General features: G+C 39.8%; 1 protein-coding gene across 1 annotated transcript in view; it reads right to left on the reverse strand.

Annotated features, from left to right (window-relative positions):
• The window catches only part of DNAH7 (dynein axonemal heavy chain 7), a 235,411-nt gene that overhangs the window by 11,340 nt on the left and 207,040 nt on the right, over positions 1 to 17,031 (reverse strand). The window contains exons 59-61 of the mRNA XM_046658055.1: positions 8,898 to 9,083; positions 6,642 to 6,779; positions 2,733 to 2,963 (exon numbers count right to left, since the gene is read on the reverse strand). Of these exons, the coding sequence (XP_046514011.1) occupies positions 2,733 to 2,963; positions 6,642 to 6,779; positions 8,898 to 9,083 (555 nt within the window). The remainder of the gene's footprint in view (positions 1 to 2,732; positions 2,964 to 6,641; positions 6,780 to 8,897; positions 9,084 to 17,031) is intronic.

Below are 17,031 nucleotides of genomic sequence, written 5' to 3' on the forward strand. Positions count from 1 at the left end.
CTGGAAGTTTGTACATTTTGACCCCCTTCTCCCATTTTGCCCACCCTAGAAAATCATCTTAATCAATACCTGGCTACGGACTAGCTATTAAATCATAGCCTAACTTTCACTTAATTTACTTGTTTATTAAATGGACAACTAATATATCTCTGTCTTGCCTTTTTTTTTTTTTTTTGAGTAAGATTAGCCCTGAGCTAATATCTGCCGCCAATCCACCTCTTTTTGCTGAGGAAGACTGGCCCTGAGCTAACATCCGTGCCCATCTTCCTCTACTTTATATGTGGGATGCCTACAACAGCATGGCTTGCCAAGCAGTGCCATGTCTATACCCACGATACAAACCAGCCAACCCCGGGTCGCTGAAGCGGAACATTCCCGATTAACCGCTGCTCCACCAGGCCAGCCTCTCTGTCTTGCCTTCTTGAAAGGACAGTGATGAATATAAAATTATGAAAATTATATGAAATGCTTTGAAAAGTTAAAATATCCTGGATTCCATTTGTGAAGTCTAATTGACCTTTTTGAATCTCTGACATATAGATGTCAAAACTTTGAGGCCCTTGAAAATTCCTGCCTATTTGATCTGGCCATTGCGCCAGTTGACATCATCATTACTTTCTTTATGGTTGACAATATTATTCCAACTAACATATGGAGAAGATTTTAGAGTAAATTTCATGGCTTAAACACCCACGTTTCATTTGCCTCCTTCCCTAAATCCACTAAAACAACAGCAAAGAAATTTATTTTTTAAAGGCACAAACCCACAAGTGCAGAAAAAGTAGGGGAAGGCATAATGACAATACAATTTTGGGAGCTAGAAAGCACATGGACTGTTGGTAGATCAGGAGAAACCTGGTCCTAAACTGGCTGAGAGGAAGCTAAGAATCAACTCGGTATACAATGCAGAACACTCAAAAATATTTGGAATTGATGGCCTTAGATGAAAGCAAGGACAGGAGGATGGTGCTAAATGGCAAAGATTGTTGAAACCTGGTTTACAAAACAGAATCCTGGGGCTCGCCTGGTGGCACAGCGGTTAAGTTCACAGGTTCCGCTTCGGCAACCTGGGGTTCCCTAGTTCGGATCTGGGGTGCGGACATGGCACCGCTTGGCAAGCCATGCTGTGGTAGGCATCCCACATATAAAGTAGAGGAAGACGGGCACGGATGTTAGCTCAGGGTCAGTCTTCCTCAGCAAAAACAGGAGGATTGGTGGCAGATGTTAGCTCAGGGCTAATCTTCCTCAAAAAAAAAAAAAAAAAACCACACAGACTCCTAGGTCCTGTACCACAAAACTGCACGCGTCACCCACCTTGAATGAAACCTGGAAAGGAAAACGAAGGAATTCTGGGAGTGAGAGATGCCAGGCTCAGCCGGGGTTAGAATTACCATACTGAAATCAGGGGGATTAAATGAATGCATGTCTGTTGAATGCTGAGATCCCTGAGGCCTCTTTCCCCTTTTAGCTCCCTGAATGCTGGAACCAGGCCTCTATCTTCCAGGAAGCATACAAGAAGAACCGGGTCAAGGAAAAACACATGGTGCTGAATGCTTCTGAGCCAAACGGCCCACCCAGATTACACTACAGCCAGCCTGGGCGACTCCTCTTTCAATGATAACTCATATCTGACCACTTCTCTCCACCTCCTAGGCTACAAGAAACCAATTCAGCTGGACCACTTCAATCGCGTAATTAGTCTCTGCCTGCATTCTTGTGCCCCTACAGTCCTTTCTGCAGTGAACTTTTAAAAACGTAGCGAGAACTTTTAAAAATCTACAACAGACCATTTCACTTCATTGCGTAAAGCCCTCTGCAGGCTTCCCTTTCCCTTAATACTTTACAATAAAATTCAAGACCCTAATCGTGGCCAACAAGGCCACCATGGAGCCCAGGGCTTCCCCTCTCTGTCCTAGCATCTCCCTCTTGCTCACTCCCCTCTCGCCACAGCAGCCTTCCTGACTGTGTTCCCAGACATGCCCCTTCTTCTCCTGACCTCTGCACTAGCTAGACCTGCTGTGCCAACGGTCCACAGCTTGTCCTTCACATCAGGCCCCTGCTCAAGGGTCAGCTCCTGGGAGGAGCCAGCCCCAAACGACTGAGTCTCCCACCTGCCATTCTCTACTCGTTTACCCTGTTTTATTTTTTTCCATAGAACTTACCGAAATTCTGTTACATATTGATTTGTTTATTTTTTTTTAAAGATTTTATTTTTCCTTTTACTCCCCAAAGCCCCCCGGTACATAGTTGTATATTTTTAGTTGTGGGTCCTTCTAGTTGTAGCATGTGGGATGCCGCCTCAGCGTGGCCTGATGAGCAGTGCCATATCTGCGCCCAGGATCCAAACCAGGGAAACCCCGGACTGCCGAACCCAACCACCCAGCCATGGGCAGGCCCCTGATTTGTTTATTTTTTAATTGTCTGTCTCCCTTACTAAAACGTAAGCTGTACAAGGGCGGAGACATTGTCTTTCTTACCCCTTAACACTTGGTTTGTTAACTCTTTGGCTTGTATCCTATCCAGTAAACTATTGCTACCTAACATACTCTATACTTATTTACCTCTTTATTAATTGTCACCCCCAGAATTCTATGTGCTCTCCAAGAGCAAGGATTTTTTTCTATCCCCAGAATTAAGAACAGGACTTGCATGGAATCTGTGCCCAAGAGATATTTGCTAAGTAAGCGAATATGTTTACTTCAATGATTTTGCTTTGGTGCATGTGCCCTTACCTTGATTGCTTTCTGAATATTGGAGCATGATTCTCTTATGGTCTGCAACAGCTTATTGAAGCGTCCCATCTCTTGGACGAGCACAGTGTTCATGCTCTGTGTGTAAGTTGTCGGGTATCTCCTCATTGCAGCCTCAACATCAAAGTTGTTTGGAAGTTTACCCAAGATGTCACCAGCGACCTCATTTACTACTTCCTCCGATGATTTTGCACCAGACTCTGCTGAACGAGACTATAAGGAATCCAAACTATAAATCAGAAATCCTCATAAAGGTCTAAGCATAGCTGGATAGGAAAACTCCTAAGGTAAATGTTATAAGAATGAGTACTACTCTGCCATTTTATCTAGGCTTCTTCTCCACACGAGATGTATTGCAGCGCTGATAACAGGCATGGGGGTGCGGGGGGAGGAGCTGCGGCAGAAAATAACTGTTAGAGAGAGAGGAGGAAGAAGGGAGTGTACATCGTTGAGAGGCAAGAGGGTCTGGAGGAAGCAAATAAGCTGCACATTGTGCTGCCTGGTGGCGGGAGAGGAGTAGATGCTGCGGACGGAGGGCGAGAAAGCATTTTCATTGCTGGCATGGCTAAATGATGACGGGCATTAAAACCCAGGAGGAGGAAATCAGATCCCGCTTTGAGAAAGCTTGCCGCAAAATATATTCGCTATAACTCTGGTGCCCACTGGTTGCCAAAAGCAGAGATATAGCTTTCTCCTTGAACCAGGAGGGCAAAGAAAATAAGCCCATCTCCTCTACACAGTTGGAAGAGTTATGCAGAAAAGGCAGATTTTAGTGATTCACATTGGAAGCAAAGAAGGGGAATTTCATTTCAATTTTTATTTTCTATGTTTATAGTGTCACTGTGTAAATGAGTCTATATTTTCTGGAAAAAAACTTTAAAACCTCAGAATAAATGAATGTGTTTGTGTGTGTGTGTGTGCGCGTGTGTATGGGGTGAGACAGAACAAGCACAATTAGAATATAAATGAATATTTCTCATATTTTTCCAGTCGGAGGAAATTGTGTTATGCTTATTTCACATTTTATATTTCCTCATTTCTATACTGGATCTATTCCATAAATATTGACTATTTCTTAAGCTTCTTGTGAGATTTTTAATGCCACCTACTACATACCCCCATAAGATCCTATGAAATTGTACAATAAAAGAATTAAATGTTGGTCTTAATTACATGCTAATAAAAAAAGGGATATGTCATTATGGTAATTCTTTAATACGATCCCAAAGTGCTGGGTTTACAACTAAGTATATAAAACAAATTATAGACAGCAAGGAAGATAATGAATATTTGGCCAAAACTAGTGAAATACCTATTTCCATTGCATTTAAAGAATGATATGCTGATTTCTATTTGTATTTTGGCATGCATATAAGGTAATATAAACTCATTAAAAACATTCATATTTTCTAACAAGAGCTGTGCCTCCACCAAAAAAAAACAAGAAAGAAAAAACAAAAACAAATTCCAGGCCTATAGCCCTTCAAAAATGTAAGAAAATTATTTTAGTAACACAATCATTCCTTTTACCTATTTCTCACATACCAAAATCACATAATTGAGGTGATATGTTTTAAAAGTAATATCCAACTGATAATGAGAATTAAGAGCAAGACGGTATTATTTATTTGTAATTATTTAACTTAGCATTTTTCTTTTGACTATCTTTCCTTAGACTTTTCACAAATGTCAATTGAAACCTTCTAAGTGTTATTTTCTTTTTATTAAACAAATAAAGATAAGTGGGATTCATTTTCAAAGAGACTTCACAGAGTTTAACCTTTGCAGAGATCTCAGACCATTTTTAGTTTTATAATATTTTAAGTTGAAACAATTTTCCCATTCAAAAGAGAGTCTGGCAGTTAAGCATAAGCAAGAGAGTGCTGCAAAAATACCCGCCCCCCCCACCCCCCGCCAATATCTCCCTCTAATTTTTAAGGATATTTTAATTAAACAGATAATGTAAAAGTCTTGTCATCGTTAGCTTGCTCTCCAAACTCTGCAGCTCTTGTCTCTCTCTGCCTCTGAATTGTGGTAAACCCAATGCACAGTCACTGAACTACTGCCTACCCATTACTAGAATTGTCCTTGCCAAGGAAAGTTTGAGGATATTGAAAGAGGTTGTTTAATTACATACTGAGAAGATACCCCATGTGTATTTCAACTTATGTGTTTGGTTCTGAGTCATTTTCTGTTGGAAAGAGCCTACTGTTTTATGTATTCTGTAATGTGGCACACCCCATCAAGTTTAAATAAAGCCAAAAGACACTATAAATGTCCTGTTGTCAGACTGACTATTGTGGATTACATGCATTTAATGTTCTGAAGATCAACTTATTCATACCCGTACATATACTTTCATGTTCAGGCAATAACTGATTTTACTGCTATTAACATGTAAAATGGACATAAAAAATAGTCTTTGTCCTTTTTGCCTCATTAGGAAAAGTCATCTTACAGTAGACCAAAGCGTCAGGAGTTCCACGGACTCTCCCATCAATGATGGCACATCATGTTATTCTTCTAATCTGGTTCTTTTAGCCATTTTTTTTTTTCCAGCATCTCTGGTTATCTGCTTTCTAGGTCTTAGCCCATTTTTAGAATCTAGAAAGAGTATGAGCATAGTGGCTCAGAACACAGATTCTGGAGCCAAACTAGTGGGAGCCAGACTACTTGGCTTTGAGTCCTGGCTTGAAATTGTACTAACTGGTCTTGGGTAAGCTACTTCATCTTTCTGTGCCTTGGCTTCTAGCAGTAAAATGGGAATACTAGCCCCTGCCTCATAGGCTTGTCATAAGCATTACACTGTTATATGTAAAGTGCTTAGAACAGTGCCAGCACGCAGTAAGCTCTATGTAGTATTATTATGTAGTGTTATCAGTATTACTCCAAGATTCCGTAAAAATATAAAAGATTAGCTATTATTCAGTTTGTGGAATAATTTGCTTGACTGAATAGTCATCCTTAAGTTATTAAAATTTCATTCAATCACTAAGGAAACTTGCCATTTGGATGAATTTGTCTTTAAAAATGAAAAAAAAAAAAAACAACGGAGTGCATCTTTTAAAGGGAGAGCAGTACAAGAGAAGATCTCTTAATGGACAAGCAAGATGAAATCTTTTTCATTACAACTGACCGACTCATGCCCATGGCATGCTGAATTCTGACGCCTCAGAAGAGTACTCTCCAACTCCCCCTTACGTTTATGCCCTCAGTAGTGGGGCTGCATGTTTACTAAGAGTCAACTGTATTTTTCTCCAAAACCTTTTTATTCATTTTGTACTTTCTATTGCAATTATATTCTTTGAATATTATGTAATCTGATAAAATATTAATGTGAAATAAACTTTCTATGTAAACCAGGTTATATGTTCTGGGATGTTTGATAAAGATAAATCATTTAAGGAGTTGCTGTTGAATTAGTGAGAGACATAAGTAGGCACAATTTCAGATGGATTCTGGCATCACACTGCTTCCCAAATATCTCTGAAATTCTTCTTTCACTTTAGAGGAATTAAAAAGGGAAATAACATATAATGTATCTGGGCACGATTTATACAAGAAAAGCAAAATAGAGCTCCTAGTAGCAGAATGACATCAACGATTACTCAGAGATACTCAAAGAATGTTACTCGAAGAACTCCTAGCAGCAGAAAGATACTCAAAGATTCTTTCCAAATCAAAGATTGATGGGAAAAAAAACCCACACGTTCATGTATTTTATGTTTAAATCCATATTTAAGATACGTATGTGTTTTTTTTCTTTTCCTTGAATTGGTTCTCCACATTCACAGATGGAGTTGTGTATGTGGGCCGCTGCTGGGCTGGCACATGCTGCTTGGGGAGCATCTTTTCCAGCCTCAGAAGCCAGTTCCCATACAGATCACACACCTGTGTGAGAAGAATGTTGTCGAATAGCAGTTGAGTTTCTGACTGATCTTTGGTGATATCTGCATTGGCATTCATCCCGAAGATTTCTGGGGCCGGAGTCAGCGGCAGAGTCTTTGCGTGTTCGATGTAGCTTTTGTGCTGCAAAGATGAATAACAACAGAGTCAGGAGGTTAGAAATCAACTCTCCTGTAGGACTTTCTCACTGAAAAGAGAGACTTTTCACTACTCAAGTTGTTGAGTGGATGGGCCTGTGAGACTGGACACTGAACACTTTCATTTTCTTTCAACCTGGGCGAAAGCTTAAAAAAAAAGAAAAGATATGGACACAGAGGGAAAAAGAAAATGCAGCATTCACTTGGAATGGATTATAAAATGGAGACAGGAATATCCTGGCCACTTCACTTAGAAATTTCTTCCATAGAAATCTTTCTGTGCTGCCTTTTGCTGATGACTCTTCCTAATTTATTGCAATAACAATAAAATTTGTTCTGCTTTTCTGATTTTTCTGTTGTGGGGGATCAGAACGGGCCACCCCAAAATGTGTCTCTTTGGCTTCATTATTTTTAAGAACAAAAGACTCTGAAAGAAACTTTGACCTTTCCCCTAACTGCCTAAAAGAATTTACGGCAGAAGGCCTGTTCCAGGAAGAAGCTAATACCATAACTGTAATGTAATGTAAAATGTGTCTCTCAGGTCACATTGTCTATAGATGGTCCAGCAAACACTTGTTTATCAAACATTTGCTTTTCCATCTCCATGTAAATTACCTTCCTCCCCTTTGAAGCCTCCAATCACTACCCCCAACATCCTCCTTTGTCCTTAGCTGAAGATGGTATTTAAGCTGGTGGCTTTTGCCATTCTATGAGTTGCTCAGTTTCCCTAGGTTTCTCCAATGTATACATGTTATCAAACTGTCTTATTTTCCCGTTATTCTGTCTCATGTCAATTTAATTCTTACACCAGCCAGAAGGACCTAGGGGGGAGAGGAATTGTCTTCCTGCCCTATACTGTCTACTCTTATTGTGACAAAATCGTGTAATTCAGAAAAGTAAAAATTATCTGAAATGTTATTATCCTGAGATAACCACTAACATGATATATGTTTTTATGCATATGCACACATTTTGTATTTTATTTTCATGGACTTCTATTAAAATTCCTTCTTTCTTGATGCTCATATAATCACATACAAAGACTTACATATATATATATATGGTGGGGGTCAGGGGTGGGTCATTGATGGTTTTCCAATACAGGCTATGTTACATCCTCGTGGCTTCATCTTGCTTTTTCGCTCACTTGACAGTTCACCATTGGAGATTATTTTGCCCATGACTCCCCATGTTGACTTGTTCCACTTAATCAACAACCCAGGCTCTAGGACTGATTGTTCTCTTCATCCCTATTGATATCTCAGCGAGCATAATCCTAGTGGATGATGGAGTTAAGTTTCGGGGGTGATGGTATGTGCCTCTGTTAGATGTGGCCGCATGTTTAACTTTCAATATGTGCCCTTCTGACTTCTGGGGATAAAACGATAACCAATTTGATTGTCCTGGTGGTCCCTAGAAGGCTACCATGTGATATTCTGAAGGCAGATTCCACATTTTCCACTAGACAGGACTGGGAAAAATAGCAGGAGGGAGCCTCGGCCTTGTGTGGCAGGTGGTTCCGTGACTCTCTGCCTCTTTCTACCTGTGCAGCTTTGGGCAAGTCATTCTGCTTTTGTGAACTTGCCTTCTCATTTGTAAAAGGCACAGTACAATAATGTCAATGTTAGTTTGATGCTCTAGTGAGATACTTGCATGTAACTGCTTTGTAAGTAATCAAGCATAATAAAAACATCAACTAGTATTGTTAATACTAGTTTGTAACCCCTCTCATGTGTATTTCCATTTTGATTTGGGGCAATGTCTTTTTACCCAAAGGACTGAATTCATGATAACAGAATTTCAGATCACTGAGGAAGCCATTCTTGACACTCCTCACATTACAGCAAACTGGAAACCACTAACTCCATCTATGTGTGGGGGGGGAGGGGGGTGCTCTGTCCCTATAAGACTGAAAGAGCACACACAATGGTTAACCAAAAGAAAGACCTCTGGAAAAATCACTCACCATTTTGTCTTTGCCAGAGGAATTTCATGTTTTACTGCTTTTAGTTTTCTTTTTTTCCTTCTGAGGAAAACCAGCCCTGAGCTAACACCTGCCAGGGGGCCAGCCCCTGCTTTTAGTTTTCTTGAAGGGCATACTTACATCACCAGAAGGAGGGACGAAATAGATGCCACTTGAGTCGAATTTATAGCTTGGATTTTCAACTAATTCTGTGTTGAAGAATTTGTTTAGAATACTGCGCAGCGTGCGCCGGTCCCAGTCGTCTGTCACCCTGCCTCCATAATTGCATTCACCGGTCATGTAGCGCAGAGCGTCATAAGGCAGTTCCTAAAATTGAGAGCTCAAGTCGCTCAACCAGTTAAGAGTCATCAGTAGCACATTATACAGAAACGTGTTTCCTGCTTCCTCACATTATTAAATTAAATGGCTTACAGAAATTTGCACCAACACAATTCCCTGTATATACTTCCCTGCTGGTTGTTGCAATTCCCCCACCTCTCGCTCTCCTTTTGTGGTCTGTCATTTCCTTTCAGTCAATGCAGAGAATAGAACTCCTCTATTAACTGTGAACTCACTCACTATCCAGCCAACATGAATGGACCACCTACTGTGTGCCAGTCACAGAATGACTTAGACTGGAATCCCATCCTTGAAAACCTTTCACTGCTGATTGACATTCAAAATAAATCCAACAGAATTCAGAGATAATAGGGTTCATTTCCTTCACCACCTTTTATATCCATATATAATTTGACTATTGGAATCACACTATATATATAATTTTGCATATAATTTTTCGCCAAATCTTACTTTATGAGCCATTGAGATGTCTTTTACCATTTCATGAAAGACTCTTTGAAAATACTATTTAATAACTGTCTTCTAATATTGAATACTCCAGTTGCTCCTAATTTTCTACTGTGTTAAATTATGTTTCATTAAATATACATTTCTTAACATTTCCAATAATTCTTTAGTCCAGATTCGTGACAAGGAAATTACTATGTCAAGGAAAAGAAATTTATAAAAAGTAATTGACTAATGTCACCAAACTGCTTTACTAAAAGGCTAGCAATTGTAGGAATCAGTTTTAAAATCTTTGCTAATTTGACTGCCCAAAGATAATTTTGTGTTAATTTGCATTTTTAGAATACTAGTGAAGATCATAATTTTTTCATCTGTTTAATAACATTTGTTCTTTTGTGAACTAGCCTCCTACTCATTTTTTCAATTAAAGTTTTAATAGTTTTACTTTATTTGTATAAACTGTTTTATAAATTGACCTTTATTTTTTTGGTTTTTGAGGAAGATTAGCCCTGAGCTAACTACTGCCAATCCTCCTCTTTTTGCTGAGGAAGACTGGCCCTGAGCTAACATCCATGCCCATCTTCCTCTTCTTTATATGTGGGATGCCTGCCACAGCATGGCTTTTTTGCCAAGCGGTGCCATGTCCGCACCTGGGATGCGAACTGGCGAACCCCAGGCTGCCGAGAAGCGAAACGTGCGCACTTAACTGCTGCGCCACCAGGCCGGCCCCCTAAATTGACCTTTATTTATCAAATTTGTGGAAATACTTTTTTACTGTTAGTTTGCTTTTTTATTATATACTCTGGTATACAGTAGTTTTGAATGTTTATGAATGCAAAAGAATTGACTTCTCATGTTGCAATTTTTTTTATCCTAAGCATAAATACTTAAACACTCACCAGCAATATAGAGAATTCTATTTCTCACTACTCTCAACAAAACTGAGCTTTATCATTTAGGGGAAAAAAACTGATAAACAATAAAATTGTTTTAATTTTTAAGTTTATTTTCTTTATTATTTTTTTATTGAGCTATAATTGACATTTAACATTAGTTTCAGATGTACAACATAATGATTCAATATTTGTATATATTGTGAAATGATCACCACATAAGTCTATTTAACACCTGTCACTTTACATAGTTACAAAATTTTTTTTCTTGTGATAACTTTTAAGATCTATTTCTTAGTAACTTTTAAATATGCAACACAGTACTATTAACTATAGTCACGAAGCTGTACATTACACACCTTAAGTTTATTTGTTTATTTATTTTTTTGATATTGACATTTTCTAAATGTTTATTCACCCTTTGTCTTCTTATTGTTAAATTATCGGCTCTGTCTTTTAATGTGTTTTCTTCATTTGAATGACTATCTTCTTTTTTTAATTACTAAAAGCTCTTTATAAAGATACTGAATCAGCTTGTCAGATAAATTTTAGATATCTTCTCCAATTTTCATTTGTCTTTTAGTTTTTACTTAAGTACTTAACATTTACTTAAAATGTTTAACTGCTTATGGTATTTTAATATAGTAATGTTTTAAAATATTCTCTGCTAAAATACAGCGATGTTTTACTTTAGGATTTGCCATCATTTCTGGGCCTTTCACGCCCTTCTTGCCGTTCTCGTGAAAAGTTAAACTGTGGATATCCCACATTCCAGGGATCCCAGCTGGAGGAATCTCTTCAATGGAAATAACAGCTCTGGGGAAGAGCAGACAGGCGTGATTGGAGAGGGAAGTTTATTGAATTAGGGGTTGGACATTATGGGATTTGTTACTTGTAGAACTGGAACTGAAGGCAGTGAATTTAGGAGACCATGTCAGTGACCAAGACCTCATGGAGAAACGAACAGAATCAGGCAGGAGAACGCCAGCAAGTTGATGTTCTTCCCACTGCAAACGCAAGGGGAGTGTGATCAGATGCCCCCACTGCTTGGCCTGGCCTTGTTGACAGGCCCCCACCTCAGAATGAAGTATGGGAAGAAAACTCACGTGCAAATTATGTAGGTAGTATATGAGGTGGGGCAGCACATGGACAAGCTGGCCCTGGGAGGGCTTTGTGATGCAGATATAACACGAGATCGGGTCGGGAAGGGTGATTTATGTATGAAGAGTTAAAGCCACCACCATGCCCCTGAGAGCAGATGGGCGAAATGTTTCTCTCAGAGCTCAGTCATAGCCAGCACCAACCAAACTGGGGAGTGCATTCTCCCAGGGGCCCAGGCACACTGGCTGGGGTTGCAGAAAGAGTAGTGGGTGCTGCTGACATTGCTTCCCTGCTCAGTTGTTATAAGAAGGTTGAGACTATGGGGAGAGAGTGTAGACAGAAGCAGAGCTCAAAGTTGGCAACGAGTGCGCAAGGTTATATCTGAGGTTGTTCAGTCTAACGTTGCTTATTAGCAAAAAATAAAAAGGAAATAAAATCATAATAGTCAACAGAGAGGAAATGCTGTGTAAGCAACCATTAAAACAAAGATCTATATCTACGTTGAAAGTTGTCCACAACATATGTAGAGTGAGAAAAGCAAGCTGAAAATGAATACGCAAACATAATTATGCCTTTGAGGAAAAATCTGCGTGTATATTGTGCATATATATATGTGTGTACCTATTTGTGCATAGAAAAACTTCTGCACAGATATGCCCTAAGCTATGAAATTGAGCGGTGGGCCTTTCTCACACACACACACACACACACACACACACCTCTATCAAATCAAGAACAACAAGGCAATTGCCCATCTGCCAAGTAGATTATATATATCTACTTGTATTTTCTTCTTTTACAGTTTCATTTTTCCTATTTATTTTTTTAATCCAACATGAATTCTATAGCATGAATAATCTAGCTTTATTTTTTCCTACTAGCAAATAATCGATTATTCTCTCATCACTTATCGAATACTCCTTCCATTTTCTATCCATTTTCAATGCTGCGGTTACTATGCCAAAGTTCTACATATAGTAATGTTGCCATTCTTGTTTTGGAGAGCTTGAAGATGTTTCCACTAATCCTGGTTCCTTCATGAGACAGACACGTACTGAGCTGTCTACTACACATACTGTTTTAGGCACTAGGGACGCAAGAGTAAACAAAACAAAGTCACCATATAATTTACTGGCTTGTGATCTGACAAGATGTGCTCTCCTTCTGAGAAAAGCTCATAGTTCCCAGTGACCCACACTGGCCACCAGCTCTGTTAAGGCTACCAGAACAGAATGGGGCCTGGGCACCCATGTTTCTGGCCACTATGCTAGAGTTTGTAACGGAAAGGATAGCAGCGATGTTGGGCAAGTAGACCATGGAAGACCAAAAGCGTCTGGAATCATCTCCTGCTCTTATAGGTGTTCACTCACGACAAGGATTCTCAACACAATGCTGGACCAAGGACTATCAGCCAAAGTCGCACACAGAAATGTGCCAAGGGGAGGCAAACTTGGCTCCTGAGTCTGAGTTGATTATTCAAGAAAGACTCCAATAAGTAGACAAAGATTGGGCACAGGAAAGGGTGCTTACAGTGGAAGGAAAATAAATGCCAAGGTTCAGAGATGTGGACAGAGCACCTCGCACTGGGAGAAGAGCAAGTACACCATATATCCACACAGCACAGGGCACGGGTCGAGCGGGGAGGCGGGAGTGGAGGAAGGCAGGATGTGGCTGCAGAGGGGTGAGGAGTAGCTGAGTGTCGGTGACTCCCTATCTCTAGCTTAAGGGTTGGGTGGGAGGCGGTTCCATTACTTTGATGCAGGCAGGGAATGGAAAATGGGGAACAGAGACAGGATTCCATAAGATAATCATTGCTCATTCTGTTTCTTTTCCACATTTTTCCCTACTCCTTCACCGATTATTTTTACAAAACACAGCACTTGATATCAGCTCCATAGATGCCCAGCACCTCACTAGAAATCAGGGTGCAACGGTGTTTTTCAGCCCCAACACTTGAGTACCAGGGACCTTTTTTGTGAAATCTTTGTTTCCTCAAGTTCCTGTTAGTGTTTGATTCCTCTAGAATGCCAGAGCTTTGCCTATAGATTTCTCCTCCCTAACGACTTGCTTTTCTCTTTATACATTCTTGGCTGGGTTGGAGGGAAACTACCAAGGCCATATTTCTGAGGCACGGGGCAAGGACTCCTAAGAGCCTTCATTTTCTTTCCAGTTTGACTTTTATTCAGAGTAAATTAGAATTAGAACGTAAAGATTTGGTTCCACTGCTATAGCTCACCCGCTGGACCTACTTAGGAGCTAGAAGAGCACGTTCTGGTACAAGTTCAGAGGTCCTGGGATTTTAATGTCTGTTGCAATCATAAACCCATTCTTATCCCCAAGTTGAGGTTAGTGCACCCTCTTTAACTTGATTTCCTCATCCTAGTCATTCTCCTGATGGCAAGAACTATTGTTGGTCTAGGTTTAATGTGTCCATGAGAGAGTTTAATTCTGACTGCTTTTTTTGTCAAGACATTGGATGGTTTTGTTTTAAGAAAAAATGTTGATTGTTGAAGAAGGATTACATGAAACTTGCTGATGTGAAGGGAACTGTGAATTCACATTCCTCAAAGAATCTCTAACTCGTGATGAAGTATATGTGACGCACGAATAGCAGCTTTGTCGTTTGCTATATAAATACTCTGCTGGAGGAGTAGGCAGCATTCTGACCCGTCATTTAACAGAAGGAGCCAGTTCAGTCAGTCCTGTGTGTCATTCAGATTCTCCCCGCAGCGCTTGACAGGACGGATGGCTCCTGACGTCCCCTGTCACTCAGCACGCTCTCCCCTGCTTTCCCCCTGGCTGCTCAGTCTGCCCTCCCCACATCTCCTGTCCTCTCTCCCACTGTTGACACTGGGTGCTCGCCAGCAGTCAACCTTTAGTTCTCTTCTTTTCTTAGGCTACAAGGCCTCCACTCTGAAATCTCAGAAGTTCTCGGGCTTCTCCTAATGTGCTAACAATTCACAAACTTCTGTTCTGTGGTCACTCTCTTCTTTCAGGCTTTTATCTATATGCCAAGAGCCTATCAGATAGCATCACCCAGACATCCCAGGTGTATAAAATGTAGGAGACTGACGTAATTGTCCACTCACCCACCTCCACTGCACCAACTCCACTGCACCAACCCACCACTTCCTGGTACTGTTCCCTGTCTGGATTAATGGATGGTACCACCACCAATCCAGACCAGAAAACTAACATCAGCTGAGACTTCTCCCTCCCCCTCCCCCTCTCCCGTTTAATATCTAAGTCATTTCAGTCCTTTTCCCTACATGTCTATTGCATCTCTACCATGTTCCCCATCCTAGTTCAAATGTTTTAGTTTAAACTTTTCTCATCTCTTGCCTGGGGTATCATGATGGTCTCCTGTAGCAGCTTCCTAGGGCTGCAGATAGGTGGCTTCCAGCAACAGAAATTTATTGTCGGATAGTTCTGGAGGCCAGACGTTTGAAATTTAGATATTGGCAGGGCCATGCCCCCTCCAAAGCTTCTAAGAAGGATCCTTTCTTACTTCTCCCAGCTTCTGGTAGCCCCAGGTGTTCCTCTGCTCGAGCATAACTCCAATCTCTGCCTCCAGACATGTTCTACTAAGGGCCCACCATTCTCCAGTATGACCTCACTTAGCTTACTGATCACAGTTGCAACAACCCTGTTCCCAAATAAGGTCACTTTTTTAGGTACCATGGATTGAACGTCAACACATCTTTTAGGGGGACACGATTCCACTCATATCATCTAAAACTGGCCTGTTATTTGGGTCCCTCTAATCTACTTTCCACTCTGTTGCTAGACTGATCTTTCTAAAATGCAAATATTCTCCTGAAAGCACACCAATAACAATAGAATAACCCCCAAATCAGTTAGCATGGCATACAAGGATGTTCCAAATTACTGATAGTTAACCAGACCTTTTCACCTGTTTGCACTTTTTAACCTTTTTACTGTTGTTTCTCCACACTGTCTATCTGAAAAGCTTCCACTGTTCATTCCTTGAGTCCCACATACCTGGTTCTCTGTGGAAGCTTCCCAGATCACAGCCAGCAGACCTGATTGCCCTTTTGTTTGTGTTCACATCTCTCAATAGCTAGGGCGACTAAGTTTACTATTGTCCAAACTGAAACACTTTGAGGGTAAAAGTGGGTGCCAAAAATAATTCGTATTATATAATTTTAAAATAGTATATGTTAAACGACAAATCTATCCTAGTATTTTGGTGGACCTATAAGCAGCTCTACTCAAACACTATTTTCAAAATAAGATTATTTCTTAAAATAAGTAAGAAATTGAAGCAAAAAGTTTTTATAATGATTTTCTTAAGAAACAATACAAGCAGAATAACTTTTCTTGGTATATATTCACAGACTTTAATTAACTTCTTAGACATATCTGTCTCAAATAACATCTCTGATATTTTTCCAAAGAATTTACCTTCCAATGTAGTCTCATTGTTTTTAATTTGTAAAATAAAATTGTCTATTATAATCTACAAAGTTTCATTTTATGGTTACTAAATTTTAAATCGTTGACACTTTTAATTGACTCTTTAGAAGAAACGTGCAGGTGCTTGAACAAATTGCTAACTGGAGGAGGTCCTCATCCTTTTTTTCTGTATTGAAAAGTGTATTTGAGCTCAAATTCTTCCACAGGCACTGTATCACTGCATTTTGCCTCCATTCTTGGTATCTTTTTTTGATAAATATTACTACAAGAAAGAAATTCATCAAATTCATGCTTCTTTTAAATGTTTTATCAAATTTAAATGCTGCAGAATCAAAGGGCTTCTTAACGCATTTCATTTTAGTAAGAATAGGGATTTGTCAAATGTAACACAGAAACTCAGACAAAGGATTCTGCACATATGTTTACACTGTCATTTGAGCTCTCAGTATTTATTTTGTTCAGTTCTTCCTCAGCTTTTATAGAGACAGAATTCAGTGCCTTTCTGTTTGTAAGCCTTTTTAAAAAAATAATCACAATTCACTAGCAGTTTCAAAAACCAAAGCTTTTTGATGTTCCATTGATTGATTTAAAAATTTTCAACCTCTTTTGAACAAAATTCTTCCAAAATTTAAGGGGTTCACTTTTTAAAAAGTTCCATATCCTCGCAGGACACTTGGATGGATCGACTGAGCAGTTCTTCAAAGGGGCAAACAGGTTAAAAATCCAACTGATGGACGATAGCAAAGAGGGAAAGTGGGTACTGCCACACTGTGCGTGTGTGTGTGTCTGTGTATCAGAACAGTAGGGGATGAAACGTGTTGATGTCACAACATTAGGCTGTTTGGCTTCTTCCCAGAATCTATACTTCAGGTTAACACCAACAGCTTAAATAGTTCATTTTCTCCTGACAAATGGCCCAAACTCTGGAATAATACTACAGTGACATTTCTCTAAAAATAAAGTCATGCTCCAGAACAGAAGGAAATCAGTCTGTTTGTTTTTTTCATTTTAGAGCCTGGTTGATTTATGGTCCTCTC

Source organism: Equus quagga, chromosome 4 (assembly GCF_021613505.1).
Source record: "Equus quagga isolate Etosha38 chromosome 4, UCLA_HA_Equagga_1.0, whole genome shotgun sequence".
NCBI lineage: Eukaryota > Metazoa > Chordata > Mammalia > Perissodactyla > Equidae > Equus > Equus quagga.